The sequence below is a fragment of the Saccostrea cucullata genome, unplaced genomic scaffold, assembly GCF_032062105.1.
Source record: "Saccostrea cucullata isolate Sc308-1 unplaced genomic scaffold, CSIRO_AGI_Scuc_v1 ctg249, whole genome shotgun sequence".
Taxonomy (NCBI): Eukaryota; Metazoa; Mollusca; class Bivalvia; order Ostreida; family Ostreidae; genus Saccostrea; species Saccostrea cuccullata.
This window is the reverse complement of record NW_026936117.1, coordinates 136,431-156,884: the sequence shown is the minus strand read 5'-3', so window position 1 is coordinate 156,884 and position 20,454 is coordinate 136,431. Positions and strand designations below refer to the sequence as shown.

General features: G+C 34.1%; 2 protein-coding genes and 1 pseudogene across 3 annotated transcripts; 1 reads left to right on the top strand and 2 right to left on the bottom strand.

The window, feature by feature from the left end:
* Nucleotides 1–1,389: 1,389 nt before the first annotated feature.
* On the bottom strand, nt 1,390–3,552 carry LOC134244792 (uncharacterized). 2 transcript variants are annotated; one of them, XM_062727033.1, is made up of 2 exons: nt 3,510–3,552; nt 1,390–2,229 (listed from the first exon to the last, which is right to left on the bottom strand). In XM_062727033.1, exon 2 carries the CDS (start codon nt 2,218–2,220, stop codon nt 1,417–1,419), a length of 804 nt encoding a protein of 267 aa, XP_062583017.1. In that variant the 5' UTR covers nt 2,221–2,229; nt 3,510–3,552; the 3' UTR covers nt 1,390–1,416. The 2 variants fall into 2 exon arrangements, with proteins under 2 accessions (XP_062583017.1, XP_062583016.1); XM_062727032.1 differs by lacking the exon at nt 3,510–3,552 and adding an exon at nt 2,986–3,082.
* Nucleotides 3,553–8,398: 4,846 nt separating this feature from the next.
* On the top strand, nt 8,399–10,056 carry LOC134244791 (GTP-binding protein GEM-like). Its single transcript, XM_062727031.1, has 4 exons — nt 8,399–8,981; nt 9,085–9,167; nt 9,258–9,441; nt 9,759–10,056. The coding sequence occupies exons 1-4, from the start codon at nt 8,468–8,470 to the stop codon at nt 10,028–10,030; spliced, it is 1,053 nt and encodes a 350-aa protein (XP_062583015.1). The 5' UTR covers nt 8,399–8,467; the 3' UTR covers nt 10,031–10,056.
* A 2,289-nt stretch (nt 10,057–12,345) lies between these two features.
* On the bottom strand, nt 12,346–15,231 carry LOC134244789 (toll-like receptor 4; annotated as a pseudogene).
* Nucleotides 15,232–20,454: the final 5,223 nt, after the last annotated feature.

The window sequence follows — 20,454 nt, the reverse complement described above, 5'->3', positions numbered from 1 at the left end:
ATAAAGTCCATTTGCAGGTGATAAGGATACATTGCTAGATAAACGAGGAAAGCTGACGACAGAAGCCATTTCGCTTATCATTAGGTGACAGACTCTTGGTGTCTTTTATTCCGAGTTCAAAGTGATAGATATATCGTGGGCGTTTTTTAGGTTATCATTAACACCCTTTTACAGAAAAATGTCAAAATAAGAAATGGATGTTAGACTTTGTGGTCTCTTTTATACTGAGGTCAAAAGGATATATCGGATCAATGTTGGAATGAAAATGAGTAGTGTTTATTAATAGAAAGTTTTTTTTATATTTAAATGAGGAATTGAAGGTCACTGACTTTTTCCATTTTCATGTAGAATTTTTCTTGATAAATTGATTCAAATAAATACAAATATATATTTGTTAATAACAGGGCACGTTTAAACCCACAGGAAATCCAACAGTTTATTACAGATGAGATCTCCAAAAATTACATACTAGATATTGTCAATCAGAAAGTCAGGCATTCTTTTAATATCAACGTTGGAGTATTTGTGAGTACATTAAGATTTGAATAAAAAATCAAAAGAGCACTGACAAGGTAAGTAAATTGATAAGAGTTCCTCTTACATTAAAACAGCATCTGTCTATGATGTCAAAAAAGTCTGGATCATCTCATTTAGAAGAAGAGCTCCATATATGAAGATGCTCTAAAATGATGAAATTTTAAAAGTAAAAAGTATGAAACTTTCTTTTGCCAAATGATAGTTGACAGTTTAAGGGATCATATATATAAAAAAATATGTCATATCTGATGGTTAATTTGTTGAATCCCCCCCCCCCCCGGCCTCCTTAATAAAAAATTACATACAGATATTGGGGTCAATAGGCTTCTTTTGGCACTGCAGTACAGTAAATATGACCTCTTGCACTGATATTGTGTTTTTATCATATCTATTTTAGAAGTTTTCCATCTGATAATTTTTACCCAAATAAATCATATTTCATGTTAATTTTGGTCAACTATTGTGGTCCCACCATACCCAATTACTAGCAGTCTTAATTTGAACAAATTTGAATCAACACAACCTACATGTATCCTCATTTGAATAAATTTAAATCTACACTACCTGAAGAACCTTTCCTGTAAGTTTGAAATATTTATTAAACATTATCATGAAATATATCTAGCTAGCCAACAGTATTCAAGATCAAATGTCCATTCAAACAATACCATTCAGGAACAGAGCAAACAAAGACCTCTAAAACATCAGAAGTAGGATCAGGTGTCAAGGACTAGTGAGCATCCCCTGCTGACTGGTCACATCCAACTATATATACTTTTCAACTTTACATTAATATGTGAAGCTTTTCAAATACTAAGACATACTGGTAATGCATTGAACAATAACAAATGATTTCTAAAAATTCTAAAATTTTATTCCTCAATTAACAGCTGACATTTTCTGTTGTGTATCACTGTTATCTTCATTTTTAACATTTTTTCCAACAATTTCTTCTTTCCATAATATTTCATAAAAATTGTCATTTAGGTAAGCATCCTTCCCTTCATATGCTGAGAATGTCTTGCCATGCAGTAGAACTTTGTGTGCCCCTTCTTCTTTATTAGGCTGAAATTCCTCTTCACTGAAATGAGTGGGCATGAAATCCTGAAGGCCTGCCAATGTCATTGCCGTGTAGATTTTCTGCTGTGGTTCGTAGTAAATGAAGAAGATTCTCTTCTTCATGCCTGACAATACTCGATAAAATTCTGAAACACAGAGGGCTGACAAAACCCCAGCTAAAGTTGCCTGGGCATAAATACCATATGGAAGAAAGTATGCCATCACACACGATGCAGGAATGCCAAACATAGGAATTTGTTTTCTTGTTTTCATGAATTGTAAAACTTCTTTTCCATATGGGTCAGCGTAGATCAGTTTTCCAAATTCTTCATCACAGAACTTAACATTCGCAATCAGAGCTGATATCATTAAATGCTTTTCCCTGGGTGTTAGATTAGGGTCATTGACAATATGGAAATGAAGCTGCAATTTTTTATCCTTAGGGGAAAGTACTCTGTTTTTCTTGATCATTTCATCAGATTTGTCACTATAGTGCCTTGTAGAGTTAAGTACACTGAAGTTACAAACTGGCTTCACTCGATTACCTACACAATTCTGCATCAAATGTGATGATGGAGATACCAATACCCTTCTCACTAAAATCCTTGATGTGTTCAGCAACATATCTTTAAACTGAAATTTTGAGAAAGAATATTTTCAAGTTAAAAATGAGTTGATAAATACAGTATTTTCAAGTTAAAAATTAATCATGGGCTCTCCAATATTTTTGATAAATACAGCAATGCATTTTCTAATTGCAAATTGATCACAGAAATTAATTAGGATGTCAATAATTGTATGGTGTTGTATAATAATCAACCATAGGAAGGTTTGTAGACTCATTTTTACTGTTTGTAATTAGATGTTAAGCTCATTTCATCCATTTGGGTAAAGAAACTACTGTCTGAATATTTATTGAAAATTTTAAATCATGCATAGAGCTGTCACAGGTACTCCAAATGACCCGGAGCTGAGGAACAATTAAATCGGGTCAGGTTCAGTTCTGTTTTTCCAGAGTCCGGTTCGGTTTAAATTTGTACAGTAGAGTAGGTTTTACCATAAAATGGCATCTAAAATGAAAGGTTCATTAGTATATTACCATTAAAGACGGTAATAATGTAATTTGAACTATTTGGTTCAATTATTTTTCTAGTTAGGAAACATCTTTAAACCAGTCATTATGTTGCTGTTTCTTAGATTAAAAAAAAACTTGTTGAATATAATTCAAATCATGAGTTTCTATTCTATTATAACCCGAACCGAAAAGCCCAAACCGAACCTAAAAGATTTAGAACTGACCCGACCCGAAAATTTATGAACCATGACAGCGGCCCTAACCATGCATATATCACATGATAAAATCTAGAGTCTTAGCAACAGACTTTTTACTTTTGGTTAGGAGTTGGTGCATTGAGTACGAGTTGATTTGTACGAGTCAGTCAGGTTATGAGTTGACTTGATACATCCCTTTGTTATTGACAACTTCAGACTATAGGCACTCCCCATCTCAACTGTTAAAAAAAATTTTTACATCTACTATACTTGTTTGCTTATAGTAAAGTAGATCTATGTATATATATATATTTTTTACTATAAAGATGGGGAGTGACTATGGTTATGCTTCAGACTTCTTATTGTATTTACCAACATCAACTCTGAATAATTAAACTTTTTTTCAAGGGAGGGGCTAATCAATTAATTTAAAAGTATCCCATTATTTGTCACAAAGTAACGTTGTCGAATGAAATCATTGTGTAAACTTTAAGATATATTCCGAATTTTCTCAAAGAATAAGAACATTTAAGTCAATTTCAAATGACACTTGATAAGCCTGGTGAAGAATTTTGTTGTTTTTGATAATTTTTATAAATAATGTTTAATATGATTATAAAAGAGAAAAACGATTACGCTACCTCAATTCTTCAGCACACAAATTTCAATATTTTCAATTTTGCCCTGTAAAAATTTGACGTCTTCTGTAAGAATATTATGCATTACGACCCCGATTTAAAAAATCAAAGATGGTCCCCCTTGAGAATGAAAAACGGGGAAAACTTCGCAAATTCAATCATGACATGACTTCAACGGTACAACATTGGAGCTAAAAGCAGAGTCAGAGAGTAAAACTATAATTCAAAATTAAATTTTGCATTTTTTTTTTTTTAGAAATTCACACATTTTTGTTTCCAAGACAAATCTCTATCTCTCGATACTACTCGCCCTCAAATTTTGAGTACTCTGAGTAGGGTGCGCAGCTAATTAAAAGATGTAAAAAAAAGTATAGAAAAGTAAATTTCAAAGCGGTGAAAAGGGAACAGTATTAAATTTTTAGTGAAGATAAAAAGTTAAGAAAAACAGTATTCACAGTTGAAAGATATAAAAACACTATAATATGATTAAGGTCTGGGGTGATTCAGTTTGCTCACTTCCAGTTTGAAATGTTCAACATCTTGAAGCGAGACAACACTGCCCGGCAGTCTGTTCCACTGAACTATAGTAAGAGGGAAAAAGGAATATTTATACACATTTTTTGTAGTTTGTATTTGACGAAAGGTGAGGGAATGAGATGAACGAGTAGTCCTACTTGGGGGGATGAATTGAACTGAGGGGATGGCTACTAGTCCATGTACGATCTTGTACATAAGTACAAGCCTTGCATCTGCCCTCCTTTGTTGCAGGCTTCGCCAACATAGGGTTTGTAGCATATCTGTGACACTTGATGTTCTTCTAAAATCCGACATCACCCACCTTGCAGCTCTGCGCTGAACAGCCTCAACTTGGTTAATAAGTGTAACCAAGTGGGGGTCCCAAACGCTGGCAGCATACTCAAGCTGTGGACGTACCACTGCTTTGTATGTTGCTGACCGGAGCTGCTGGTTCCTGGTCGGTATATTTCTGCGTAAGAAGCCGAGGGAGCTGTTGGCTTTGTTTGTGACCCGACTTATGTGCTGGCTCCAGTTCAAGTTATCCGATATATCGACACCCAGATACCGGGTCCTTGATATTGGTTATATGGAAATTCAAAGTGATGAAATTATATTCACAATAGCACAGTTAACCAAAACAAGAAAAGTCAATGACAAACCAGTAAAAGCGAATTTCCCAAAATTAGATAGGGGCAAACTTGATGTGTACAATTGTATCACAGAATACTTGAAGAAAACGGAACAGTGGAGAGGAGGGGAACAACAATTTTTCATTAGCTATACCAAACCACATAAAGGGGTAAAACCATGCACTTTGGCAGGGTGGTTAAAAACAATGATTGGGAATGCAGGGATAGACACCAATGTGTTTAAGGCTCATTCAACCAGAGGTGCTTGTACCTCTAAGGCATTAAAATTTGGACTTTCTTTGGCCCAGGTCATGTCTAGGGCTAACTGGAAATCTGCTGGCACTTTCAACAGATTCTACAATAAACCTGTTGAGGCTCATGATGAATTTGCAAACAAAATATTGACACTTGATGATTAATAAAATTGAAAACAAACAAACAAACAAACAAACAAACAAAAAAAAAAAAAAAAAAAAAAAAAAAAAAAAAAAAAAGAAAAGAAAAATTTTGCTTTGAACTTACATATTTATACCTTACTTCAGCTTTACGAATTAGGAATTTTATCAGTGCGCTTTAGCGCACGCAATGAAATTAAGATTTTATGAGTAAAGCTGAAGTGGCATAAATACTCCACCCATCCCTCCTTTTGAACACTGATTAATTGTTAATTGTTAGACTTAAAATTTTTGTCATCAGTGATATAAATTATCTTTCCTTTTCTTTTCATTTTAGGAACCTGAAATAAAAGATTTGGAGAAACATGCAGACCAACTCTGAATGAAGTCTCCAGTAGTGATTTTAAAGAGGACTTGAATAAGTCTCATTGGAGAATTTTTGATTAACTTTGTAAAATTTGCACATGCATATTTGTACTTTAATCTTTAATTCTAGCACAATTATGTTATTGTTTTTTCTTGGTCATAGAGAATGACTTTACATTTGAATTTCATGTATTTGAATTAAATCTGTAAATGCATAAATTTGTTCTTTATTAAAAAAAAAAAAGTGATAATTATTGTGATTAAATATTACACATGTATGGTATTATGCATGTCTTAGAAATAATATTTGATGTGAAAAAAAAAAAAATTAGCAGCTACTACTTTCTCAGCCTCTCTGAAGAATGAAGATCTCGCGAGATCACTTTGATTTAAATATGCTGGGAATTCCGGAAGTCTTCCATGGGAGATTACATATTTATACCTTACTTCAGCTTTACTCATAAAATCTTAATTTCATTGCGTGCGCTAAAGCGCACTGATAAGATTCCTAATTATATTAACAGATTACGTGGTCTTAATATCACAATCACATCATCTCGGGTCTTTCCGTCAGAGGTCGGAAAAACAACCTCGAGGTCGTTTTTCCGCGAGTCTGAAAGGCCCGAGAAGTTGCAATTGCTTAATATCGAACACGCGACAACTACGGTCGCACATAAGTATAATTAATCAACCATTGCAACAAAAAGCCACTGGACGTCGACCAGTCAGGTATAATATAGATGAGAGAGAGAGAGAGAGAGAGAGAGAGAGAGCATCCCTGGATAGAGGGAAGAGCATGAATGTGAAAACAAAGCATGCTTATTGCAATATTGAAATACACATGTATCTTATCACGGGATTAATTTTGTTTTGCACGTTGTGGATTTTTAAAAAAAGCATCTTTCTAGTGTTCATTCACCCAAATAACTTTATCTCACTTTCCTGCGTCAGAATATTACACCTTAAAATTTTCGATTCTATATCTGTTGTTTTGAACAGAAGGTCTTTCAACTCCATTATAAACATGTACTATTCGTTTTACATGACGATGTACATGTACACTGAATACCGAATTCGTTGAAATGCTTTTGATTAGAAGATATGCCCAGCAGTTGATATAAGTCTAATCTTGATCTCAAATTCACGATCGAAAAGGGTTTCCCATATTTAAACTTTGTTAATTAGAGAAGAAAGAAAATGATTCTTTGCCGGTATTTGGGGATTCAAAAGGAAAGGAAAAACATGATTTAAATTATTTATAGTTTTTATTTGATAAAGATACAAAACCCGGAGTTCCTCAAATGGTTCGTACCTCGCGCATAACCTCGGACGTCAGTGGTGTTCTACCACCTCTCTGATTCGGTCATACGGTCTTATTTGAATTTCTTTCAAATGTCATACATTTGAAATCTGAGTTACTTTGTAGCATGACCAGCACTTTGGTATTGCTTTCAAAGCCTATTTACATAAGGTAATCAAAACCTATTTACAACATGCAAATTCAAAGAATTGTGGTCCCTGCTTTCGGTGTCTTTACTTTAAACATATTTTATTGAGTATAATTCAATCAGGATTGGGCAACAGGCAATGCCTATGTAAACCCTCTCCTTTTATAATTGGTCAAGATACAAATAAGTAGTAAATAATACATGAACATGATAATCAATAAAATTATAATGAAAAATAAAGATTCACAATCAGGTATTATTTATCAATATTATATCTAAAAAGAAATGACAACCCCCTAACTGTATGCATATTACACATGTATTTACATACTGTTCCAGCTTAAAAATAATACCAATATTTGAAAAAAAATTATGCATTTAATAGAATATTTGATATAACAGTGTCCCTAATTTAGTCTTTTAGAAGATTTAATAAATTCTTGTACATATGAAAATATTTTACAATTTGTTTGATAAGAGTATTGAGATTTTCCTCTTAGTAGAGCGCCGAGTTCAAAAACAACATCAATATCATTTAATTTTTTTACCAATATGTTTCTTTCAACATTATACGATGGGCAGTTGATAAAATAATGTTCAGTATCTTCAGTATGAAATCCACACTTTTGACATGATTGAATATCTGATATAAAATGATTTTTTAAATGTGCATTAAGATTACTAGCATTGTTTCGGTGTCTTTGTGGGTGAGATGTCATTATTTATGGCATATTATGTAAAATATTAACGTTCTATCATATGTCACTCCGAAGTTATCAGCAAAGATGATGATTTTTTAAAAAAAAAATGAGGTCAATCGTGAAGAATGGAAATAACCATGTTAATTTACAATACGTCGTCGATATGTCTAAATATCGAGTTGAAGGCCACAGCAAATGTGTTCTTCTTTTCACGTATTTGGGACAAATTCTGCTTCATATGGGTCTGCTAATAATGGAGCGCAATTGGTACTCATGAAAATTCGAATAGATTGTTAGATATGTTTCCATTGTACATATCTTCCAATCAATTGTACCTATCTTCGATTCAATTGTACCTATCTTCAAAAGAATTGAAGATAGGTATAATTCAGCTGAACCTATCTTCAGTTGAATTGATTTACATTCCATTAAAGATAGGTGTAATTTACATGAACCTAGGTTTAATTATTTAGAGATAGGTATAATTATTTACACCTATCTTTAATTCGTTTAGACCTATCTTCAATTCAATTTTATCCAATCTTTCATTCATTTGAAGATAGGTTCAACTAACTGAAATAGGTTCAATTATTTGAAGAAAGGTTCAAATGTTTGAATATATTTAATTTGGCCTTACTTCATTAATATATAGCAGATATAGGAATGAAAAAAAATACAAAAAAATTTTTAAGTGCCATAATAAAATTAGTCGATACTGAACTTTTATAAAGTATCCACTGTAACTGTAAGGAATGCCAGAAAAAGACAACCACGTGATGTACTGATTGACATTTCTAGCGTGTAAATTAATCACACTTGCATTCCAAACATGTAGTCTATATAAAACGTTTACTCTCTAGCAGAACCCGGTTATTACTTTGACCACTCTCAAAGAACTCTCTTACAATGAAATCAAACGATTCACAAAATACAGTTGAGAAAATCTATCAGCCTTTTCGTGAGCATGCCAAAACTTTAGCAGCCTGTGATTTTAAGAAGTTAAACCCTCCACCTGTTCGAGTCCGGGCCTCTACCTTTTCTTGCAGACGTCCTTCCTTTAGAGGTTCTTTGATCACGGATGTGGAGAGGGTCCGTAACTTCTCCCTGTCCAATCTTGGAATAAAAAACAAAGGAGACAGTTTCCGAAAAAGCTCCGAACTCATGGGGTCTCCCGGAAAAACAAAATATTCCAAGAGGAGAAGAAGTCTGAAGAAAGAACAGCAATTTTACCCGATCAGCGTGACTATTGATGAAAACAGCGATGATTTCATTAGACCTATATGTAACAGTATCGGTAAAGCCTACAACAATAAAGGGGGAACTTTCAGAATCAAAGTCATCGGAGATAAATTGGTTGGGAAAACCATGATGATCAAACAGATGACAACATCGGAGTTTGTGGGACTCCAAGAAACAACAGGTAAGCGACCATATTTTTTAAAGAAAAGATAAATCTGCATTTTTTTTTTCATTTTTATCCTGCTGAGTTATAAATTTCTACTACTGATACTTTTTTCTTACAGAAAAATCTAATTTCACCACGGTTCCGGTGTACTTAGACGGAGAAGAATCTACCGTGGAATTGGAGGAGGTTCAGTTTTACGAGGTGAGATGATCTTATCTTTGACAGAAAGTTATTCCATTTTTGTGGTTAATTTATAATTTCAGCACTGAAGACGTCTGTTTTTATTTACAGCCGTACAGGCATACCGTCTATGTAGACGCTTTTATCATGGTGTACTCTGTCTCTGACGAAGCCTCGTTCCTGTACGTCCTCCGCGAAGTTTCCCGGTTGAGGGAAGCTCTGGATGTTGATCGTCCCATCATTATGGTGGCAAACAAAACCGACCTAAACCGAAACAGAGTTGTGTCTACTAAAGGTATGTTAGCACAGAATGACGTCATAGTTTTATCAGAAATGTCATACACCTCTGCCATCATCTCAGATGTTTGATTCTTACCGAGAAATCAATTTTTTTCACAATGTTAGAGACAAGTGATTCTTTCTAAAACGTCTGAACAAATATCCCTACGCACAACCTATTTTTCATCACAACATAAACATATAGTCTTGTATTTATTTACAAGGCATGGGATTTAATATGCAGAAGTTATAAAATTTAATATAAATAAGAAAATTTTGCAATAATTTCTCAGTTAAAACTTAATAATAATTGTCCTATTCTTTCTTTTTCAGAAGGTAAAACTGCAGCCCAAGTTTTCAGCTGTAAATATGTGGAGACTTCTGTCTCATTTCAAATGAAAATTGATGAACTCCTTGTTGCTTTAGTGCGACAAATACGACTCACGCTGGACCCTAAGTCTATAAATAGAAACGAGTACAATAAATCAAACAGGCACTTCCCAAGGAGATTTGTCAGAGCACGGACATTGCTACACAGACTGTTTGGGAAGAAGTCAAAAAGCAGAAGGAATAAAGAGGCCTGTGAAGAAATATTCAAATTATGAGTGACAATTAAATTGTATATTCTTGTGATGAATTAGCATTTCACCATCACGCATTATTTATATGCGTTTTAATAAAAATTAAGTTGAGACTGGTTGCCGTATTGCTTTCAGTGTATGTTGCAGTCCTTCATATTACTTTCTATACTATTATTGATATTCCATAAAATTTCATTTAAAAACACCAAAAAAACTAGACTGTTTTCGCAAAACAGACTGTACCTACTGGTCCCTGCTGACAAAGCAGGTAACAACATTGTCTTTGTTTGTAAGGCTCATTATATAAATTGTATTTTAGAAGAACTTGGATTTAATTCTACAAGAGGTAATCCAACTTATACTCATAGTTCCCTTTCAAAGGAAGGAATTCTTCAAAATCATATGTATGTCAGTTTTGAAAATTATTAATATCTCAAACAACCAAAATGAATTTGAACTACCATATCTATTTTGGATTCCGAAACTTCATAAAAATCCTTACAAACAAAGATACATAGCGGGCTCGAGTAGATGTTCAACCAAGCCTCTTTCTTTACTCCTCACTAAAATATTAACAGCAGTGAAGGAGAAACTTCAAGAGTACTGTGCAAAAATATACATCGTATTCGAGAATTATGTAAATAATATGTGGATACTTAAAAATTCCAAGGACATTTTGGAAAATTTTGAATCACAAGGTTTTACCAAAATCAACAGCTTAAAAACTTATGACTTTTCAACTGTAAGCATAACCATATCCCACGATCAATTAAAGTCCAGGCTTTTTGATATCATTGACGGCTGCTTTTTCAATAAAAATGGAAGTCGTAAATTCACTTACCTTGTCATTGATCATTTTCAAAATTATTTTGTTAAAAACATTCTGATCGTACACACAAGTACTCTGAAGTTGACATCAAAAAGATGCGTGAGTTTCTGATTGACAATATCTCGGAGGTTTTTAGAGACCAGGTCTTCCAACAATCTAATTGGAATTCCCATGGGTACCAATTGGGCACGTTTACTTCCTCTCTATTAGTTTAAACACCTGTAACGATATGTTCACTTTGTCTTTATTGCTTTATACACGAAAGTGGGCGTGTTCACTTTCTTTCCATTGTTTCATACTCTTATTTGAGTATTTTCATTTTTTTTTCTTCCATGCTATACATGTACACGCTTATGTGTGCATGTCCACTTTCTCTAAATTACTCTAAACATGGATGTGGGTATGTGTCTTTAACCCTTAACTTGATAATTGGTGTGTTCACTTCTTCTTTTTTTAACTTTATGCACTAAAGTAACTATCTTCAAATCCACTTTATTTACTTTTTACACTCAATTAGGAATGCTCAGTCCACTTCCTCCATACTCTCTATGTATAATGTGATAATGTCCTTCATATTTTTCCCTTGACTGTTCATTTCCTTGTTATTATCATACTTTAAAATATTCTGGCGATGCTTCAAACAGGGCTATTTCCTCATTAATTCATAAATTTATTCTTCATTCTTTAAACCCATAAAGTAAATCGGTTTGAAAATACACAATAAAATACATAACGTTAATGGTAATATAACAACCAAGCGTAAAGAATAACATTTCAATCGTTAACTTCCCTTAGTTATTCACAGGCACGAAGTATTGGGGGTGTACTGAAGAAGTTATAACCTACCCATCCCAACCCCATCCCTACTCCCTGTTGTCAAGGAAGTTGATTTTTTCCCTGGATACCCCCTTCAAAAATGATACTACGTTCCTAATGCAGCAATATGATTATATTGATTCGATACGCTAAAGCATGCTCTACGTATGAACAATGTCGAAAACAAGGTAAATTATTGACGAAAAAAGTTGATAAAAAAAAAAATATCAGCAGTCTTAAAGTTGTAATTTTGTAAGTTTAATGTCGACACAATAACCTTGTCACGCAAATACAATCTATCACTGTGTAAAACGCTGACTGACGTTTTTCATAGTAATTTTAGACCATTATTTACACACTGAATTGTCGACTGATTTTTCCGTTATTTTCCCGATCATAACTAGGAACACACATCGGGTATGACCGGTCGGCAGGGGATGTTCACTCCTCCATGGCACCTGATCTGATGTTTTAGATGTCGATGTTTGCTCTGCTCCTGATTTGTATTGATTAATGGACTTTTGAGCTTGAATATTGTTTGTTTTCTCCATATATTTCATACATTGTGTCTCGGTGGTCATATAACTTGTAATAAGTTTTTTTTTTGGTTAAAGTTATTGTTTGAAGACTGTTGAATGTTAAGCTTGCATTACAATGATAAGCATTTACACAACCCAAAATTTATTAAGCATTTGAAAATATACATCAGCATTGACTTCTTTGGTGATAAGTGATGATATAATTGTACCACATTTAGACAGTAGGCAAGTGGAGGCATTATTTAGAGTTGAACTCATTATACATCAATAGGTACATTGATATAATTATATGTTATATAGTTCATAGTGGCTGATTGCTATGTTAACTTATTGTTGAACAAGCAGGTTTTTAATGCAAAAACTAAATCCAAATTAAAAGTGACCAATTTTAAGGTTCTGGGTATTAAAATTGAAAGACATATTCAAAATTTTACAGTGTTCCTGTAAAATCTTGTAATTTGATGGAAAACTTTTCCCAGAAGCCGGGAATCTCCCCCCTGTCCTTTGGATACTTGAGATAAGACTGGGACTCCATCAGACTGATCATGGACGGCGACAGGTCTTTGTGGGCGGCCACGCTGTCATTCAGCACTACTAGGAAGATTACGTTCTCACCCTGTCTGACGGTGGAGTAAATACTCTCCATACGCGCCATATTGAATTCAAACATAACCAGCGTGACCGGAGGTAGTTGATGGAGAGCATGCAGACCGTTTTCCTGCTGTTTCGGATGGCGTTGATGATGTTGTCTGCTATGTTCGTTCCTGGAATGAAGTCTCGGCTGTGAAGACAATACCGGGCAGATTCGGACTTCTCAAGTCTTAAAATGTCGTCAACAAATAAATCCCGATCTTCCTCTGCGTAGGAAATAAAGGCATCAAAGCGAAATTTGGTAGGAAATACTTTCTTTTCACTGGACTTGTACTTTCTTTTGGCATTATAGTATATATATCTAATTCTCCATCTATAACGATAAAGTATACCCCTGACCAGATGAATGGAAAAAGCAAAAATGGCAAGGACACATATCGTAATAATGGCTGAATAAGAGGAACATTCCCTCTCCATTCGTAATATCAGCCGATGAATATCACCGATCCTGCCAGTGATTCCGTTGCTATAGTGACAAGTGTAGTTCTCCACGTGGATAAACCGGATATGCATAGAACTTTTCATCCATTTCAGAAACTGCAGGCTTTCACAAGAGCAGCGTAATGGATTGTTGTAAAGATTAATCAGTGTAGCATTAGAATGGCGAATTGAATTAAGATCATGAATCGTTTTATCGTTAAATATAGAAATTTCATTGTACGACAAATCCAGCAATTCCAGATTTTTCATATGTTGCATTTCTACATTCCATTCGCTTAATTTATTGAAACTGATATTCAAATATTTTATATTTCGGAAACTTTTAAACATCTTCATGGAAAGACTTAAGATTCGATTGTATGACAAATCGAAGGTTTCTAAATTATTTAGACCGTAAAAAATATTTCCCTCTGTGTCATTGTCTAGACATCTCCCAAGAAAATTGTAAGATAGATTAAGAAATTTTAAATTCTTACAATCATGAAAAGAGTAAGCCACAAGATAATCGCCAACATTTTTAGAAAGATCTACATGTTCCACTTTTTGCAGTCCCAGCATTGGAGAACGGATTTCAAAAAACAAGTTACGACCTGCATATAGATGTGTGACAGAATTATTTGCCAAAATGAATCTCGAGCTAACAGAGAGTGAATATCTAGTTCTATCAACATAGATGGTCTGTAAGCGTGGTGGCATGTAAAAAGTGATTGTTAGATTTGCCCAGTTCCGCAATTTTGGAGATCTTAATGTACGCAATGGGGCATTTCTCCTCGTTCTACTATCGTTGCACTCTTCAAAAAAGTTGGATACTGTCGGGGCATGCGTGTTCACTTGATAACTAATGTTCAACGTTGTCAAATTTTGTAAATTTTGGAGTTCGTAAATATATAAGCCATATGTGAGTTGATTGTCTGCTATGTTGACGATTCTCAGTGTTTTGGGAATCTTTCTGAGGACTTTTCTTTCGAGATAGGCGATTCTGTTAGAGGCTATGTGAAGTTCTTCAAGGTTTGTTTCACTCCACGCAGACACGTGTTCTGCTCTTATCGCCGTGGTCAATCCGAATGTGCATTGAACATTATTTACAAAAAGTTTTCGGATAGAGGATGAGCTAGAGAAAGTGAGATTTTTAAGAACATCCAATGTCAATTTTTCGTTATTAGAAATTTCGAGATGGTTAAGATGGAGTAAGTACTCGAACGCACCTGAATCCACAAATTTCACTCGGCAATATGATACAGAAATAAAGCGAACCTTTGCAAAATATTTAAACATATCTTTTCGTATGCCATCCATACTACACGTGCCATTATATCCTGAGAGATCAAGCTCCTCAACAGAATTATCAAAGCCATTGAAGAGGTCCGATACAGAGCCATGGTTGTATCCATTAAAATCAAGTCGAATTAAATTCACCAGGTTTTCAAGAAGACGTTCTGGAAATGAAGCTTTTCGTAGACTGAATTGACCCCATGCTTTAGGCGTATATTTCACAGAGAGATTTTCCAAATTTATAAATCGATCAAACACAGACTTTAGAAATGAGACGTTTCCCAAATTTTCGTTATTATCTAGCTTAAGGATTAATAACGAAGTTCCAAAAGTTAGACTGGAAATGTTTATCTCGTGCTCATGCAGGTCATTGTTACACAGATCAAGATACGTCAAGTTTGACGGTAACATCGTCGGAAATTTGGTAAGACTATTGTGACTAAGGTTGATCTCCTTAACACTATCGGTAAATACCGGTAAGTTCGTATCATTTATATTTAAATTACTACAGTCGGCCTTTATTCCATCCCTGCTTACAGAACACGCGCACATTCGGTTGGACGTGCAGCTTTCTCCTGCTAGTAACAATTCCAATGTCACACCGAATACAACGCAGTATAACCACATCATCGTCATGAACTCCACAAAGTAAATAACACTCAGAAAGCATTTGTCTAAAGAGATTCATGCCGTTTTTTAAAACAAACTTCCTGCTTTATATAATTAAAAGTACTATAAATAAAAGAATAGGAACGATTTCATATAAATGTTTCTCATGGTGCGTGGAATAAGGAATAGACCTAACTTTTCCATTCACTTCATTTGATTATCAAATAAGTAGTCTTTACAATTTGTGTCAACTTTTTGTAAGGAAGAAGATCGTATTTGGCCTGTAATCTTAAGGAATCATTGGAACGAATCATTTATGTATTCAATGTCCAAGTCAAACATATTTGTTCGGTTGACCACAGCTGGTCATGGGTGCTTTACAAAAGCCACACAGACAGGAAAATATTACATGCCATATATTGTTGTATTTCGTCGAAAAATGTGATTATGCTTATCTTAATCGTTACGATAGCATATATTATTTGACCTGTTGGCGGGGGATGCTCTCTTCTCCATGACACCTGATCCCTCTTTTTATGTTTTAGGAGTTCCATGTTTTTACTATGCTCCCGATTTTTATTGTTTATATGGATTTTGAGCTTGATTACGGTTTGATATATCTATGTTTCATTTTTTAACACGATTCATAAGTAGCTAAGAGCTAATAGGGTATATAGTAAATTACAAATTAATTTAAATGCAAAAGCATTTCGGTGGATCCACAAAACTGTTTATAAATTATCTTGGCGCAACCGAATCAAAATTTAAATTCTATTTTCAAATTCTTTTTTAAAAAACAGCTAATGAAATCAGAAAAGCTAGACTGTTAAAAAAAGTACACGCCTAAAGCAAAGATGGAACCAAAACTTCGCGAATCCTCCCTATATGCTCCCTTGGAGCGATGACCCAGATATAATTTATATGGAAATCAAGGTGCGTGAAAATAACCCGTCTAGCCCTATTACAAGGCATATTTTAACAAATCCAAAAAAAAAAAAAAAACAAAAAAAAACAAAACAAAACAAAAAATCGTGGAAAAAACCTTTTTCTTTGTCACATAACCAAATATAAGAATAGAATGCAAAAATTCATGTATTCCATCAATAAATTTTTCACTTTCAAAGGCGCCCAGATTCCTGCTAATTGCAAATCAAGAGCGCCTTTGATCTTCAACTTCCTTATGGGGTCATAGAAATAAATGCGAATGGATACCACATTACTTTGTTCAGACAACTGAGTACAAGAGTTTCATTGGGCTGATCCGTTCATTTCCTTCTCCGTAAAGTGCAGATTTAACAGTTTAAGTGGTGCTCACTTGTATGAAGGTTAGAGGAAAGCCCCGTCTAAATGTGCGAACTCTTGTGTTAGACACTGAATACCGGACCCTAACCGTCACGGAAAATTTATATCGAGGATGAAACACACAAACACGCAGGCCTACAAAAAATGAACTTCAACACGACTGTCTAATCAAACATGATCGGGGACGTTGCATTAAAATTCACATACACGTGTTTGCAAATTTGAAATCTGACCTTACATTACAACCCCAGAGCTGATGATACCCCCACCTCCTATAAGGTTATAATGGCAAAGTCCATATTTTGCTCTGGGAGACCCGAAATAAGTGTCAGATCAAAAACAAAATAGGAGGTCACAATGGCATAACAAAGAATATGTGAAAGTATCATTAAATGATTATTCAGTGGTATAGGAGGAGTTGCGAATAAGAGATGGGTCATTGTGCATCTCCTACTTTTTGATAGGGTGTGTACATATTTTTGGTTTCCTATATAGCAAAATATGGACACTGCCATTAATTCTATAATACCGAAGGTTACACATCTCGTTTCCGCAACTCCTCCTATACCGCTGAATACCAAATTGATAATACTTTCACAGATTCTTTATAGAATAATGCAATTATGACCTATTTTATTTTTGACCTGACACTTATTTCTTGTCTCCCAGAGCATAACATGGACTTTGCCATTACAATATTATGGGAGGTGGGGGTATCATTTAGAGTGCTCACAGTACCTCTAGTTTGTTTTAATTATTTAAACTGTGGAAACAGATATCGGTTAGTTGTAACGGAAAACTTATTAAAATAGTGCGTTGTTTGAAATTGTTTTATTAAATTTCATTCAGTTGTATAAGAGGAGTTGCGGATAAGAGATGGATACCCCAAGATCACTATATACCCTATCACTTTTCAAGCGGAGGTGGGGGTATAATAAGTTGAATGGCCAATATTACAATTGTTGATGTATATACCAGTAATTTTAAAGACATTTTGAAAACAGTTCAGAAATAACAAGATAAGGAAAATATTAGATACCGGTAGTTTTCTAAATATTTCAAAATTTAAACACATATTCTCTATATACAAAGAGGTACAATATAAAGGGATAAAACATTTCTTTATATGATTTCACAGTCAATTTTCCTGTTTGCTTTAGAAGTTGTAGAACAAGGAAGCCTTTCTTTCATTTTCAAACACAATGTGTACAGGCAGACTGCGTTCAAAGCATAAGAAACATTATACGTAATATACGTGATCATATAATTTTGTAAGGAATTTCAAATCGTCCCTATTATATATAAAACTGAAAGATATCTAGGTTTTACGCCGCGTTTTCTACACTGAATACTTTAATTGAAAAATTCATTTTGAAATTTAAAGATGCAACTTTCATTTATATTTTATCTTTCGAAGAAATTATTCTGAAACTCAAGATATAACCAGTTTAATTACGAAGTACTTCCTTTAATTACTATAAAAAGTAATTTCTTTTTTCAGCTAAACGTACTTTCAACTATTTTTCTTTAAAAATGTGAATTGTGTATTGAAAGCTTTGTTTGAAAACTATACTTCCCACATTAACATTGAAAGTTTATTTCAGGTTTTCCCACATACTGAGCTTATCACAAGTAGTAATTGATCTGAACAGACGGAAGGTTGGTTATGTAGGCTAGATTATAGGGAAAATATCAATTATTTCTTAATTACATGTACATTTGAAAGGAAGTCATAATTTATTACAGTGGGCAAGCGAGGTTTGAGCAAAAAATTAATACAATCTAATTAACACTCAAATAAAAAGTCATTAAGATATTAAAATAATATTAAACAATGTTAAAAGAATTAACTATTGAGTCCTACATATTTTACATATATAATACTTCAAAAGTTCTGCTATTTTTAAATTTTATGAAATACATTTGAAGTAAAATTTAATATTATACTTTCATGTAAATTAGTTGAATCTGATTGGTCGAGAAACATTTGTTTAAAAACACTATTACCTGCTGAATAATGAAGCCACGCCCTCCAGCGTAGCAACAGTCAACAGTGCTTGACGACGGGTGATATTCCAAAAAATAGCCGACTGCGCAGAATTTATGGGCGCACGGTTCACTGTTATATGAATTTTTATAAAACATTCAGTATAATATAATAAATATTGCATGTAGTTGAGTGTAACATTGAAAATTTCCACCCCTCGAAAACCATTGTCAACAATGGTTTTCTTGGGGTGAAAACCATTGTCAACAATGGTTTTCTTGGGGTGAAAATTTTAAATGTTACACTCAACTACATGCAATATTTATATATTACTACACTCTATTTGAATAATAATTCCAATACCAGCGCCAACTTTTGCTCTTTGTTACAACTCTTTGATAACGCTGAATTAATTTTTGTATTAAAATATTTAAGAATTTCAAAGCTTTAATGCATGTGAATTTAAATAAATAACAGTCTTTTATTTCATTTAAATAATTGAGTAACGAGTAAGCAAAATTCCTCAGTCCACATTTCTCTACTTGATATAATTGAACCTATTTATGGAACGCCAAATTCACAAGATTGAGCTTAACATAGTTTCACAGTCGATAAACTATGTTTATCGGTTGTAAACTATAGTTTATGGACTGTAAACTATAGTTAACAACGTTAATCTATATCTTACATCTGTAAACCATAGTTAACGCGATAATCTATGTTTCAGAACCGTAAACTATACTTAACACTGAAAACAATCATTTGCGATTGCAAAACATAGATTATCTGATAAATACAGTTTCATGATTTGTGAACTATGGTTTACAACTCTTAACTATAGTTAACGATCTGATAAATATAGGTTCACGATTTGTGAAAATATGATTGACAACTCTTAAGTACAGTTCAAGATTGTAAATTATAGTTTACAGACGTGAATCTATGTTTATCAACAAAATCTATTGTTAACGTTTTATTACAGACAGATAAACTTAGATTAGCTTTCGTAAACTATAGTTCACAACCGTTAAATATAGTTTTACAGATGAAAACTATAGTTAATGAATTGTTAATATACTCAGTAGTTCACGGTTTGTAAACTATAGTTTACGGTAGTATATCAAATGTGAAACTATGTTTAGCTCATTTCCGTGAATTTGGCGTGCCATACCCATTAATTCATCATTTTGGAAACACCCTTTCACTGCTAGACTATTCTCAGGGCGTCATGGGCAACAGCCAACTCGTTTGAGTCAAGTTTACTTGGCTGTCATGTGAAAGGTCAACCCATTGAATTTCTTCTATGGTTGAGTTTTATACCCCCCGCTTGAAAAGTGGGAGGATATGTAGTGATCGGGATGCCCATCCCTCTGTTTGTCTGAACATCCGTCAGTCTGTTACGCTTCTGGGTACCCATTTCTTATCTGCAAAATTCTCTTTTACCAATGAATGAAATTAGATGAGACTTTAACAGAATCTTTGTTACATACTGCCATTAAGCACCTCTTATTTTACGTTTTTTTTTTAATCTGGCACATATTTTGGGTTTCCCAGAGCAAAAAATGGACACTGCCATTCATACTAATTGAGTGTCCACTATTTATACACTGAATTGACGACGGATTTTTCCCGATCATGGCAAGGAGCACACAGCAGGTGTCACCCGTCGGCAGGGGATACTCACTCCTCCATGGCACCTGATCCCACCTCTGATGTTTTGGAGGTCCGTGCTTGCTCTGCTCCTATTTTGTATTGTTTTATGAACTTTTAATCTTGAATACTGTTCATTATCTCTAAATGTTTCATTCTAAATATATTGAAGGTGCCTGTACGAAATGTTCCGCCTGGAATATAGGGGGAATTGAGGCGTACTTGGAGAGGCGTCAATTTGTCTCTCTACATATATGGTGATACACAGGTTCCGGGCGTAACTTAGGCGGAAACCAAGCGTAAATGGGCAGGAATTTGAGGCGAAAAATGCAAATGAGCTACGCCCGGAAAA

What these genes read in the sequence shown, in the direction of transcription:
- LOC134244792 (XM_062727033.1), bottom strand. Translation starts at nt 2,220, where the DNA reads ATGTTGCTGAACACATCAAGGATTTTAGTGAGAAGGGTATTGGTATCT.
- LOC134244791 (XM_062727031.1), top strand. Translation starts at nt 8,468, where the DNA reads ATGAAATCAAACGATTCACAAAATACAGTTGAGAAAATCTATCAGCCT. An exon ending in AGGAGGTTCAGTTTTACGAG is followed by an intron (nt 9,168 to 9,257) that starts GTGAGATGATCT and finishes TTTTATTTACAG; the next exon opens with CCGTACAGGCATACCGTCTA. An exon ending in CAGAGTTGTGTCTACTAAAG is followed by an intron (nt 9,442 to 9,758) that starts GTATGTTAGCAC and finishes TTTCTTTTTCAG; the next exon opens with AAGGTAAAACTGCAGCCCAA.